This window comes from Stigmatopora argus, chromosome 8 (genome assembly GCF_051989625.1).
Source record: "Stigmatopora argus isolate UIUO_Sarg chromosome 8, RoL_Sarg_1.0, whole genome shotgun sequence".
In the NCBI taxonomy this organism is placed as follows: domain Eukaryota; kingdom Metazoa; phylum Chordata; class Actinopteri; order Syngnathiformes; family Syngnathidae; genus Stigmatopora; species Stigmatopora argus.
In genome coordinates, this window is record NC_135394.1 from 16,723,265 (window position 1) to 16,736,184 (window position 12,920).

At 37.4% G+C, this 12,920-nt stretch overlaps 1 protein-coding gene across 6 annotated transcripts in view; it reads left to right on the forward strand.

The window, feature by feature from the left end:
• lpp (LIM domain containing preferred translocation partner in lipoma) overlaps positions 1–12,920 on the forward strand; it is a 147,445-nt gene that overhangs the window by 120,039 nt on the left and 14,486 nt on the right. For all 6 annotated transcript variants that reach the window (XM_077607419.1, XM_077607417.1, XM_077607421.1 and 3 more), the window contains exon 8: positions 4,173–4,342. In XM_077607419.1, coding sequence (XP_077463545.1) covers positions 4,173–4,342 — 170 coding nt within the window. The remainder of the gene's footprint in view (positions 1–4,172; positions 4,343–12,920) is intronic.

A 12,920-nucleotide genomic window follows, 5' to 3' on the forward strand; every position in this document is an offset into this window, starting at 1 on the left:
TCGCAGAATTAATTTTTCTGTTTAAAAAACATTTTATTGCCATTAATGTAACTTAAATTTATTTATTTCTTCTTTTTTTTTACACCACTCTCTGTTTTAAAAACGCAAACCTCACGGGACCATCCACGATCCCCAACAGGCTCCGTCTACACACACACGCGCACACACGTGTGAAGTGTTTACCCCTCTCGCGAGTCCTCCGACACCCCCGCGCTCCCCCGAGACCGGCCTTCCCTGCTTTGTTTAATGTGCCTGCCGTTATTGAGGCGCAGAGGAAGCTCCACATTGCAGGAATCGTTCAAAAGTAGCATGAAAAAAGCACGACGATTCGCTTTATCGTCATTTCTTGGCGTCAACGTTCTGATATTTTCCCACCCAAAAAATGGATTTTTTTCTTTTATGAATACGTGAAGTGTTTTTTGGATGATCTCACATGGAATGTTCACATGAGCGGAACATTTTAGAAGGAGACCTTCAACTTATTCCAGAAAAATGATGCTTGTTTTTTTTTTGCTTTTGATTCATGCTCGCTGGAGGAATTTTTTTTTTTTTTTGCTGCGTTTATATAATTTTAGAGGCAGAAATTGAACCCGCAGAAAGATTTTCTTAGAAGGAATTGCGGCTGGAAGCAAAATAATGACGGTTATTTGCCGCTTCTTTTCCCAGAATTGAATTGAATTGAATGCTTTTATTGTCATTATACAAGTAGAATGAGATTTAAAGATTCACCAACATGTGCACAATAACAACAATAGACAAGCATACAAATAAATGATCAACAAATAATAACAATAATTAATAAATAAGTCATAAAATGTTGTCAAATTTCTAAATATTAAATCTCATTCTACTTGTATAATGACAATAAAAGCATTCAATTCAAATTAGTTGTCACTATAATAATTAGTCAATAAGTTGAGAAGTGCACAAATAAGAACAACAATCAAACAGATAAATTACACAAAATAAGTAATCCATGAATAATAATTAAAAAATAATAATCTATGAATATAATTGTTAATAAATTAATAAAAAAAGTACTAAATAAATTAGTCAACATAATAAGTAGTCAACAACATAAATTGAGAAATGCACAAATAACTACAAACAAACAGATAAATTACACAAAATAAGTCATCAATAAATACTAATTAAAAAATAATCTATAAATATAATTTTTAATACATTAATAAAAGAGTAACAAATAAATTAGTCAATATAATAAGTAGTCGACAACATAAGTTGAGAAGTGCACACATCAACAACAACAGAAAAATAACACTAAAAAAGTAATCAAGAAATAATAATTTAAAAAAAACAAAATCGATAAATACAATTTAAAAAAAATCAATAAAAAGTAATAAATAAATGAGTCAACATAAGTAGTCAACATAAGTTGAGAAGTGCACAAATAACAACAACAAACAGATAAATAACACTAAGTAATCAATAAATCATAATAACAAATTAATAATCTATAAAAATAATTTTCAATACATTAATAAAAAAGTAATTAATAAATTAGTCAATATAAATAAGTAGTCAACAACATAAATTGAGAAGTGCACAAATAACAACAACAAACAAACAAACATTACACAAAATAAGTAATCAATAAATAATAATTAAAAAAATAATAATCCATAAATATTTTTTTTAAAAATCAATTAAAAAGTAATAAATAAATTTGTCAACATAATAAAATATTACTTTTGAAAGAAATTGGAATCTAAGTGGGAAATTTAAAAAATAATAATAATAAAAAAATCCAGGGAAAATTCCATATTCAAATATAATTCATTGAAATTATATTGCTAAAGTGTCTAAAATTGAAAAAAAAACTTTTCTATTCATGGTGAGTTGCAGTAAAACATTATTTAATAATAATAAAAATAATAATTCAAATAAATAAATAACGGGCCGACCGGTGGAGAGTGGTTAGCGCTTCGGCCTCACAGTTTTAGGGTCGTGGGTTCGATCCCAGGTGGGTCCTTACTGTGTAGCGTTCTTCTTGGGCTTGCCTGATTTTTCTCCGGGTACTCCGGTTTCCTCCCACAACCCAAAAACGGGCATGCTAGGCAAACTATGCTAAATTATTGCTAGCTCTGATCAATTGTTTATCTGTCTCCTCGTGCCCTGCGATTGGTTGACCGCCCATTCGGGGTGTCGCCCTCCCCGGAGCCCGTCGTTCGCTGGGATAAGCTCCGGCACCTCCCGCGAAAAAAGTGGTTCAGAAAATGAATGAATGAATCCATTTATGCGGCTACCTGCTAACGGCTAACGCTAGCATAGCGTCAAACGTCCCTCCCGAAGAGACGAGGTGCTTAGCCAGCTGCCAATCATCTTCCAAATCAGCCCCAAACTAAAAAGGAAGCGGAATGAAATGAAACGTGGCGCCGGAGATGGCATCGCCGTCAGATGTGTCAAAAATAACCCCTTCTCTGATATCTCTTTCAAGGCTATTATTGTCAGATAGCGCTAATGAAATTGACAGTGGCGTTAATTGGGCGCGTAGATAAGTGCCATTGAGGAGAGGACATCTGAAGCCAATTAAAGATATCGCCGGCGCAATTAAAGATATCCCAATGCCACACCAGCACGCACGCAATCGGGCTCTTCCGCAAACTTTGTTTTATCGCAAAAGGCGCTTTATTCTCTTTGCTTGCGTATCTTTTGTGGGATTACGTTGGAAAAAGTCGAGTTTGCGCCAATGAGTGGAACTCAAGTGCTCATTTTTTAAGTCGTTTGAAAAAAGATGGATGAACGTATAACTTTTTTTTATCCCTTCTAGAATGTTGAATTGCTTTTTGTTTACGTTTTTTTAAACATTCAAACTTTGCTGCTATGTTTAGAATAGACATACCGTATTTTCTCGCATATAAGCCGCCCCCACGTATAAGCCACACCTGTAAAATGGCCTTAAAATGGTTAAATTTGACAATTTTGCGCGTATAAGCCGCACCCTGATTCATAATTTTCACCTGCATATTCATGGTTTTAATAGGGAGTAGAAATGTGTTACTTTGAAGGGAAAATCTTAAGAAAAATCATAAGTCAGTTAGTTACTGTATGAATAAAAAGCGCATTAATATCTGTAATATCAATATCATGAAGTTAGTAATTCATCCAGTAATGCTTGTTCTCTTACTGCAAAACAGAAAATAACCAGCACATTAAATGTTAATTTGCCGACATTTACTGGAATTTTTTTTAGTTACGAATACGGCTTAAAGATAAGAAAATACAGTACACATTATTTTGTGTATGAACATTGAATTGAGTGTTCAAAAATTATTTTTTCAACTTGAGTCTTGAAAAAGAGGGTGTCGTCTTATAGTCGGGGTGGTCTTATATTGGGGGTCCTCTTATAGTCGGGGTCGTCTTATATTGGGGGTCGTCTTGTAGTCGGGGTCGTCTTGTATTCGTGGTCATCTTATAGTCGGGGTGGTCTTATATTGGGGGTCCTCTTATATTCGGGGTCATCTTGTAGTCGGGGTCGTCTTGTATTCAGGGTCATCTTATAATTGGGGTGGTCTTATAGTTGGGGTGGTCTTATGTTGGGGGTCGTCTTATAGTCGGGGCCGTCTTGTATTCGGGGTCATCTTATAGTTGGGGTGGTCTTATAGTCGGGGTGGTCTTATAGTCGGGGTGGTCTTATAGTCGGGGTGGTCTTGTAGTCGGGGTGGTCTTGTAGTCAGGGTGGTCTTGTAGTCGGGGTGGTCTTGTAGTCGGGGTGGTCTTGTAGTCGGGGTGGTCTTGTAGTCGGGGTGGTCTTGTAGTCGGGGTGGTCTTGTAGTCGGGGTGGTCTTGTAGTCGGGGTGGTCTTGTAGTCGGGGTGGTCTTGTAGTCGGGGTGGTCTTGTAGTCGGGGTCGTCTTGTAGTCGGGGTCGTCTTATTCTCGGGGTCGTCTTCTATTTCGGGGTCGTCTTCTATTTCGGGGTTTGTCTTATAGTCGGGGTCGTCTTATATTTCGGGCTCGTCTTATAGTCGGGGTCGTCTTATAGTCGGGGTCGTCTTCTATTTCAGGGTCGTCTTATATTCGGGCCAGTACGGCAGTCCTTTTCCTGGATATGATTCTGCTTTAGCATTTTATTTTATTTTTTTACATTTTTTTAAGTGAGTTGTCAGGTGTCGGCATTTATTGACCCGCAGCCTTCTGCTCTCTCCTCCAGGGCGCTGCGCTAGCTGCGGGGAGAACGTGGTGGGCGAGGGCACCGGCTGCACGGCCATGGACCAGGTGTTCCACGTGGACTGCTTCGTGTGCATGACCTGCAGCGCCAAGCTGCGCGGCAAGCCCTTCTACGCCGTCGAAAAGAAGGCCTACTGCGAGCCGTGCTACGTGGTGAGTACCACTTTTTGCTTCTCTTATCCGTTAGCATTAGCAAATTGTGTCCAAGTTAGCGTGGCGTTAGCGATTCACATTTGCAGTTAATCTTATCGATTAGCATTAGCAAGTAGTGTCTAGGCTAGCGTGGCATTAGCGGTTCGCATTTGCAGTTAATGTTATTGGTTAGTATTAGCACGTCGTGTCCAGGCTAGCGTGGCGTTAGCGATTCACATTTGCAGTTGATGTTATCGATTAGCATTAGCAAGTCGTGTCCAACTAGCGTGGTGTTAGCGGTTTGCATTTGCAGTTAATGTCAGCGATTAGCATTAGCAAGTGGGGTTCAGGTTAGCATAGCGCTAGCCATAACATCAATCATGTTCTGGGTAGATAACACCAACAAGATATTAAAATATTGTTTTTCTATGAATGTATGATTAAAAAAATACTCATACACTATAAAAAATGACCCCCCTAAAAAATTTAAAATATATTCAAACAATAAAAAACAAACAAAATGCCTCTTTATTGTTAAAATACTTGTTTTAAATTTCAAATTTTAGTTTATGGATATAAAAAATAACCCCAAAATTATTTTTTACCAAAACAAAAATGAAAAATAAACTCTAAAAGCAATCCAAACAAATATTTTAATTATATATATTATATTATAATTGGATGTCTATCATTGTCAATGGCAAGGTTAGATTAAAAAAGCTCACATTTCTAACTTTTTGCATTCAAACCAGTTTTATATAGTACTTTTTTTTTTGGAAATGATTTTGCTACTTTTTTAAAAGCGTTTTTCTGGCCGATAACAAAACAAAGCGACGGAATGACGATTCCATCTTTTTCTCTTTGACTCGGTTTCTTTTTTTTTCTGGCGTTTTGGAGTGAGCCGATGCTATCTGAGCGCCGATAAAAGCGATACGCCCGCAAGAACGCGTCTCGCCGCTCTTTGTGTATTCCACAAATGTCAAAAGCATGGCGGATGTTTTTTTAATTAGCTTTGCCGATAACAGAAGAAGAAAAAAATGTTGGATTTGTCTGACGGTTTAGAAATGTTTGATTTAAAAATATATATATATTTATTTATTTTAGATTTTTTTGGGTGTTGCCGTCTTTTGCGTCGCCGTTTTGATGTGATGTCCCGCTAATTACCGGAGGAAGACGTCGCAGGTGTCCAATTTGTTTCGATAGGGAGATTTGGCAGGGGATGATTATGATTTGGCGACTTTGACGGGGATAGGCGTCCAATCTGTCTGGACTGGGAGGGGCTAAATTGGATTGTTAAATTGAGTTTTAAGTGAAAAAATATCTTTTTTTGTTGTTGTGATAACATGATATCTAATGATATGATATCTTACCATCATGATATCTATAAAACAATAATATAATAATTTAAAGTTAATAAAATATATTTTTTTAACTAAGAATATTTATTTTTTGGGAAGATATTTCACGATAAATTGAACCAATAAGAATTGAAATAAGAAAAAAATACTGCTTTCTTATGATATTTTTATATTTATAATTAAAACATGTATTGCTTATTAAATTGAAAAAATAAGAATTTAAACAACTGTATTTTTCTCATTTATGTGATATGCTTATTTCTCATTAAATGAATAAAATAAGAATAAGTATATTTTTTAAATAAGAATATTTCTTTTTTTAAAGATATTTCACGATAAATTGAACCAATAAGAATTGAAATAAGAAAAAAATATGCCTTATGATATTTTTACATTTATACTTAAACCGTATATATTGCTTATTAAATGAAAAAAAAGAATTTAAACAACTATTTTTTTCATTTATGTGAAATGTTACCATATATTTCTCATTTAATTAATAAAACAAGAATTAAGTATTCAAAATGTTGGACAATTCACAGTTAAATAAATAAAAAATACTTTCTCTTTTTCATTCCTAATGAAAATAATAATAAAAATAAAGTAAAAATGAATACAATATTAAAATAAATATTCCGTGTCAATTTTGAGGTCAACAAAGTCTAAACAAAACATACCCGATGAATCAAGAACACCAAAATTGGGCGTCGATTCTTGTCAATGGCAGCCAAAAAAAGTCCAAACCAAAACGGCATATTTTTGTCCTTTCTTTGGTTCTTTTTAGCTAATGCTAGCGTAACATCGCCGCTTGTCTTTCCACGCTGGCTTTGTCCAAAAAATACGACGGCGGCGGCGGCGTCTCCTAAATCTTCCCATTTTGCGAGGCACTCACGGCGATTGAGGCGCCGTCCGTTCTGGAAGGTGTCCAATCGGCGGCGTCCAACAATTTTATGGCGGCATTTCATCAGCGTAAATGTTCTTCTGGCGAAGGATCAAAAGCGTGGCGCGGAAAACGGGGATTCGTGGAATGGAAGTTCTTCGCGCTCTTTATTTTTATGTTGTGGGTTTTCTTCGGGTTCTCCGGTTAAAAAAAAAACTTAGTCCGGCCCACATGAGATTTTGTGGACATTAATATGGCCCGTGGACCCTTAGTTTAGGGAGTACTGTATTTACTCGCATATAAGCCACCCTCACGTATAAGCCACACCCTGAAAGTTGCCTTGAAATTTTGTAATTTTACAATTTCTCGCGTATAAGCCGCCCCCCTGATATTTTTTTATGAATTTCATTCATGGACGCCAAAATAAATTTAGTTTAGCATTTTATCTGTTTATCTTTTCTCTATTTTGAAATAAATATGGTCCGCATTCGCAATGCGTCGTGACGTCACATTGCCATTTTGTCGTGACGTCACGTTGCCATTTTGTCGTGACGTCACCTTGCCATTTTGCCGTGACGTCACCTTGCCATTTTGTCGTGACGTCACCTTGCCATTTTGTCGTGACGTCACCTTGCCATTTTGTCGTGACGCCACGTCGCCATTTTGCCGTGACGTCACGTCGCCATTTTGACGTGACGTCATGTCGCAATTTTGTCGTGACGTCACGTTCCCATTTCGTCGCGACGTCACCTTGCCATTTTGTCGTGACGTCACCTTGCCATTTTGTCGTGACGTCACCTTGCCATTTTGTCGTGACGTCACCTTGCCATTTTGTCGTGGCGCCACGTCGCCATTTTGCCGTGACGTCACGTCGCCATTTTGCCGTGACATCACGTCGCCATTTTGTCGTGACGTCACCTTGCCATTTTGTCGTGACGTCACCTTGCCATTTTGTCGTGACGTCACCTTGCCATTTTGTCGTGACGTCACGTCGCCATTTTGCCGTGACGTCATGTCGCAATTTTGCCGTGACGTCACGTTCCCATTTCGTCGCGACGTCGTCGTGGCGTCTCCTTGCCATTTTGTCGTGACGTCACCTTCCATTTTGTCGTGACGTCCGTCGCCATTTCGCCGTGACGTCCGTCGCCATTTCGCCGTGACGTCACGACAAAATGGCAACGTGACGTCACGACGAAATGGCAACGTGACGTCACGACGAAATGGCGACGTGACGTCACGATGAAATGGCGCCGTGACGTCACATTGCCATTTTGTCATGACGTCATTGTGCCACTTGCAATTTCGTGCTTGTCGTGGTTTCATGCGCATATTCGCCATACCCTCGATTCAGCCATCATTTTTTTGTCCGACAAAAGCAATTTCTACGTGAGTAAATACGGTAATATCCAAGCTCAAATCCCACCTTTCCCATGTAAAATGTGACCCTACTAGCAAAAAAAAACGACTCCTGCCACGAAATAATTTCACAAAGCGAGGTATCACTCCACTCATATTCAAAAGTCATATGTCACGGGGGGGGCAAATGTAAATATATCATTATTACATCCAAAATCCATCCCATTTTAATCCGGCGAGCCCCCTGGAGGGAACTCATCCAGCCGTTTGGCAATCCTTGCTTTTTATCCCAACGAGTGGTCGCATAAAAAAATTAAAAATTCCGTTATGAATACAAATAGCCATCATATTTATCCTTAAAAACTCCAAAATTTGGTACCTCCTTCATTGCGTGAATAGAAACTTATGCGTATATGTGACCGATGACCTTGCGCACTGTAGTCCCATATATGTGGGTGTGTGTGTGGTTATGTTTATGTGAATGTGTGTATGTGTGTGTGTGTGTTAATCCTGTCATCTTGTTGCAGTGCACTTAATCAACTAGTGACAACACATTGAGCTGCTTAACGGCCTTGCTCGCTCGTGTCGCGCTCCTCAAATGGAGGCGCAATCCGCATTAGCCCCAATCCCGCAGATTAACACCGTTTAAAGTTGATGCCGCCATTATTCAACGGTGAGACCTTTTATCCCGCCGCTTCTCCACTTTTAGTCCCCGAAAAAAGAGAAATCCTCTTTTTTTTTTTTTTTACATGGCAGTTAAATATTCCCATTCCCGCTATTAAAACCCTTTAAATACTCACACGGATTGAATCGCGTCCCTTTATTGTCGTTATGCAAGTACAATGAGATTTAAAAAATCACCATAAAGTGCACACATACATAAGTAAGCCTAAAAAGATGTATATACAATTTTTTTTTTTTTTTTAAGTAGGTATTGGAGAGGAAAAAATAGCAAATATCAAATATATTTAAATGTATACCTGGATACTAAATGGATAAATGGATACTTTATTACATAAAACACCAAAATGTTGTATTGACAAATGTATTTAAAAATACTAAATAGGCACATGTTATTGAAAAAGTACCATAAAAAACAATTAAAATTTCATATTTCAAATACGGTGTGTATTGGAGATAAAAAATACTAAATGTAAAATATATTTAAATTTATACTTGGATCATAATTGGCAAAATTATAAATTATAAATATTGAGAAATGTATTAAAAATACGAAATAGCCACGTGATTGAAAAAGTACCATAAAAAATATTAAAATTAAAACTTTATATTTTAAACACAGTGGGTATTGGAGATAAAAAACACCAAATGTAAAATATATTTAAATTTATACTTGGATACTAATTGGCTAAATTATAATTTATAGTTATAAAATATAAATATAAATATTGAGAAATGTATTAAAAATACCAAATAGGCACGTGATTGAAAAAGTACCATTAAAAAAACGATTAAAACTTCATATTTCAAATACGGTGGATTTTGGAGATAAAAAATACCAAATGTAAAATATATTTAAATTTATACTTGGATACTAATTGGCTAAATTATAATTTAGTTATAAATTATAATTATAAATATTGAGAAATGTATTTAAAATACCAAATAGGCACATGATTGAAAAAGTACCACAAAAAATATTCAAATTAAAACTTTATATTTTAATTACAGTGGTAAAATAATGTAAAATATATTTAAATGTAACTATTTAAAGGTCTTCAACATATACATTAAGAACAGCTAAATGTATAAAAGAAAGAATTATGCTTTTAAAAGGATCAAAAATACTTTGTTACATAAAACACCAAATAGTTCTATTGAAAAATATTATAAAAGTACAAAATAAGCACATAAGAAAATAAAAAAAACATAAACTCAATTAAAACTAAAATTAAAAAGTAGTACAGCAAAAAAAGATGAAAATAATGTTAAGAAAATAAATGTAAAAAGTATAAAAATTGTAATTAAATGGAAAAATATTTCTGAGAACACCAAATAATTTTTCCAAATAATATGTCTAACACACTACCCTAGCAAAAATAAAATCTAATTCCTAAATTAAATAAACGCATATATCTTCTAGGCAAAAATACAGAAAAAAGTCTAATACAGCTTTAATAGCAAAAACAACAATAGTACCGTATTTTCACAACTATAAGGCGCACTTAAAAGTCTTAAATTTTCTCCAAAATAAACAGGGCGCCTTATAATCCAGAGTGTTTTATATATTGAGGGTGCGCCTTATAATGCGGTGCGCCTTATAGTCGTGAAAATGCGGTAATTTAAAGCCATGTAAAAGAACACAATGTCAATGCCTGCGGCCATATTGTCAACTTTTATCTCAAGAATATTTCCCCCCCCCCAAAAAAACCAACAAAAACGCAGGTGTCATTATTCCTCTCCCTCCCCGAGGCTCTAATTGCCTTTGTCAAATGCGCCGCCATCGCCGCTGCCGCCGCCGTCTAATTGGCCGGCCTCCTTTGAGGAATCAACAGCGACTTAATCACGTGTGAAAACACACAAGTCAATTAGAGCGCAGGCGGGAATATTTGATGACTCGGCACCGACCGAACCCGACCAGGGGGAGGGGGGCGGGGTCTGGCGTCTGCACCGCCGCGCCGGCGTGTGACGGTCCGCGTAAACGTCACGGCGAGCGTTGACAGGTGCGTGGGCGCGAGAACGTCGCCTCGGATTCCAGTCAAATGCCTGACAACAAAGCTATGATCCACTCTCGTTTGTCTTTTTGGTTTTCGTCTAGGCCACGGGTGTCAGACTCCACTTGGTTCGTGGGCCGCTTTAACTTGATTTCATGTGGGCCAGACCATTTTAGATATAATATTTAGATTTTTTTATTTTAAATGGATTAAAAGAACTGTATTAAAAGCCCTAACTATTCCATTTTTTTATAGATCTAAGACAATGTTTATTTTAGCTTTTTTAAATATATTTTTAGATTTTACACAATGATTTTTGAACTAAAAACACAGAAAAAATGGATTAAAAAAATTACAATGATTGATTTAAAAAGGGGGAAAATCAGGAAATTTAATAAACATCGGACCATTTTAGATATAATATTTAGATTTTTATTTTTTATAAATGGATTAAAAGAACTGGATTAAAAACCCTGAATATTCAGTTTTTTATAGATTTAAAACAATGTTTATTTTAGCTTTTTTTAAATATATTTCTAGATTTTACAAAATGATTTTTGAACTAAAAACACAGAAAATTTGGATTAAAAAATGACAATTATTGATTTAAAAAGGGGAAAATCGGGAAATGTAATACACAGCTATACGGGTTTTCTTAGGGTACTCCGTTTTCCTCCCACATCCCAAAAACATCCACGCTAAGCTAATGAGCTGCTAAATTGTCCCTAGCTATCAGGGATTGGTTGTTTGTCTTATTGTGTCCTGCAGTTGGCTGGCCACCTCGCCTGATGCTCGTAGTTAGCTGGGCTAGGCTCCGGCACCCCCCGCGACCCTTGTGGGGATAAGTGGTAAAGTAAACGAATGAATGAACAATTAGAATGTTGAAAGTTTTCAAAAGGCGACGTCATGTTTTAAATAACATTTTGCACGTTGTCAAAACGTTCCATTATTTTGAAAGTACCGCGCTCACTTCCTTTTCAACGACTCTTCGGTTATTTGTTATTGTTGCTGGTAAATGCCACTATGAAATATGATTTTTGACATTTGGCAACTCAGTGGAGGCGTCACCCGGTGAGAGATTGATCTAACGAGGAGTTCGGTCTGGGCAACCCGGTCGTATTTTTGTGACATCCTGGGTGGGAATGCGGGTGACACCCGTAGACGGAATGTTCATTGGGGTGTCTGCTGAGCTCAAGTTTTGATTTAGTTGACCAGACCGGTTTATCGAGCTGAGACGCGAGCTGCCCCCTGGAATACATTGAAATACCCGTACGTGCCATTCGTGGGTTTTGGAAGGTGACGGCGGTGACCCAAATGCTCCCGGCGTTTCTTCTCGCCCTTTGCTTTCTTTCGCTCACCCGGACGAGTTTCGTTCGCTATGACCTTGCGTTCTTAAGAGCTCAGTCAGTACGTTTGAAATAAGACGTGCATGCTAGGCTAATTGTATGCTAACATGTTTCTACCAATGTACGATGGGTTGTTTGTCTCCATGTGCCCTGTGATTGGTTGGCCACCAACGTCAGGGTGTTGTCCCCCGCCTTCTGGCTGTAGTTGGCTGGGATAGGCTCCGGCACCCCCCGCAACCCTTGTGAGGATAAGAGGTACAGAAAATTAATTAAGTGACTGAAATTTAGCAGGAAAATACACTGGTCGCCATTGATCACTTTTTCAAAAAAAAATCTCACAAGGTTCGCGGGGGTGCTGGAGCCTATCCCAGCTAACCACGGGCACAAGGAGACAAACAAGCAATCACTCGTAGCTAAGGAGAATCTAGCGTAGCGTTAGTTTAACATGCATGTTTTTGGGACATGGGAGGAAACTGGAGTACCCGGAGAAAACCCACGCCAACTCCACAGTGAGGACCCACCAGGGATAGAACACCCGATCTCAAAACTGTGAGACATATCGTATTGACCCAAATATAAGACAATTTTTTGGCATTTAAATAAGACTGACCAGGATCGAACCCACGACCCCAGAACTGCGAGCCCCACTCAGTAACCACTTTTTGACTGCACCGCCCATTATCTATTTTTTTATTTATTGACCCGAATATAAGACGATGTTTTTTTTGCATTGAAAAAAAGACTGACCAGGATCGAACCCACGACCCCAGAACTACGAGCCCCACTCAGTAACCACTTCTCAACTGGACCGCCCATTATTTTATTTTTTTAACTTATTGACGTGAATATAAGACAATGCTTTTTTGCAATGAAAAAAAAGACTGACTAGGATCAAACCCACTACCCTAGAACTGCGAGCCCCACTGAGTAACCACTTCTCAACTGGACCGCCCATTATTTTTTATTTTTTTACTTATTGACATG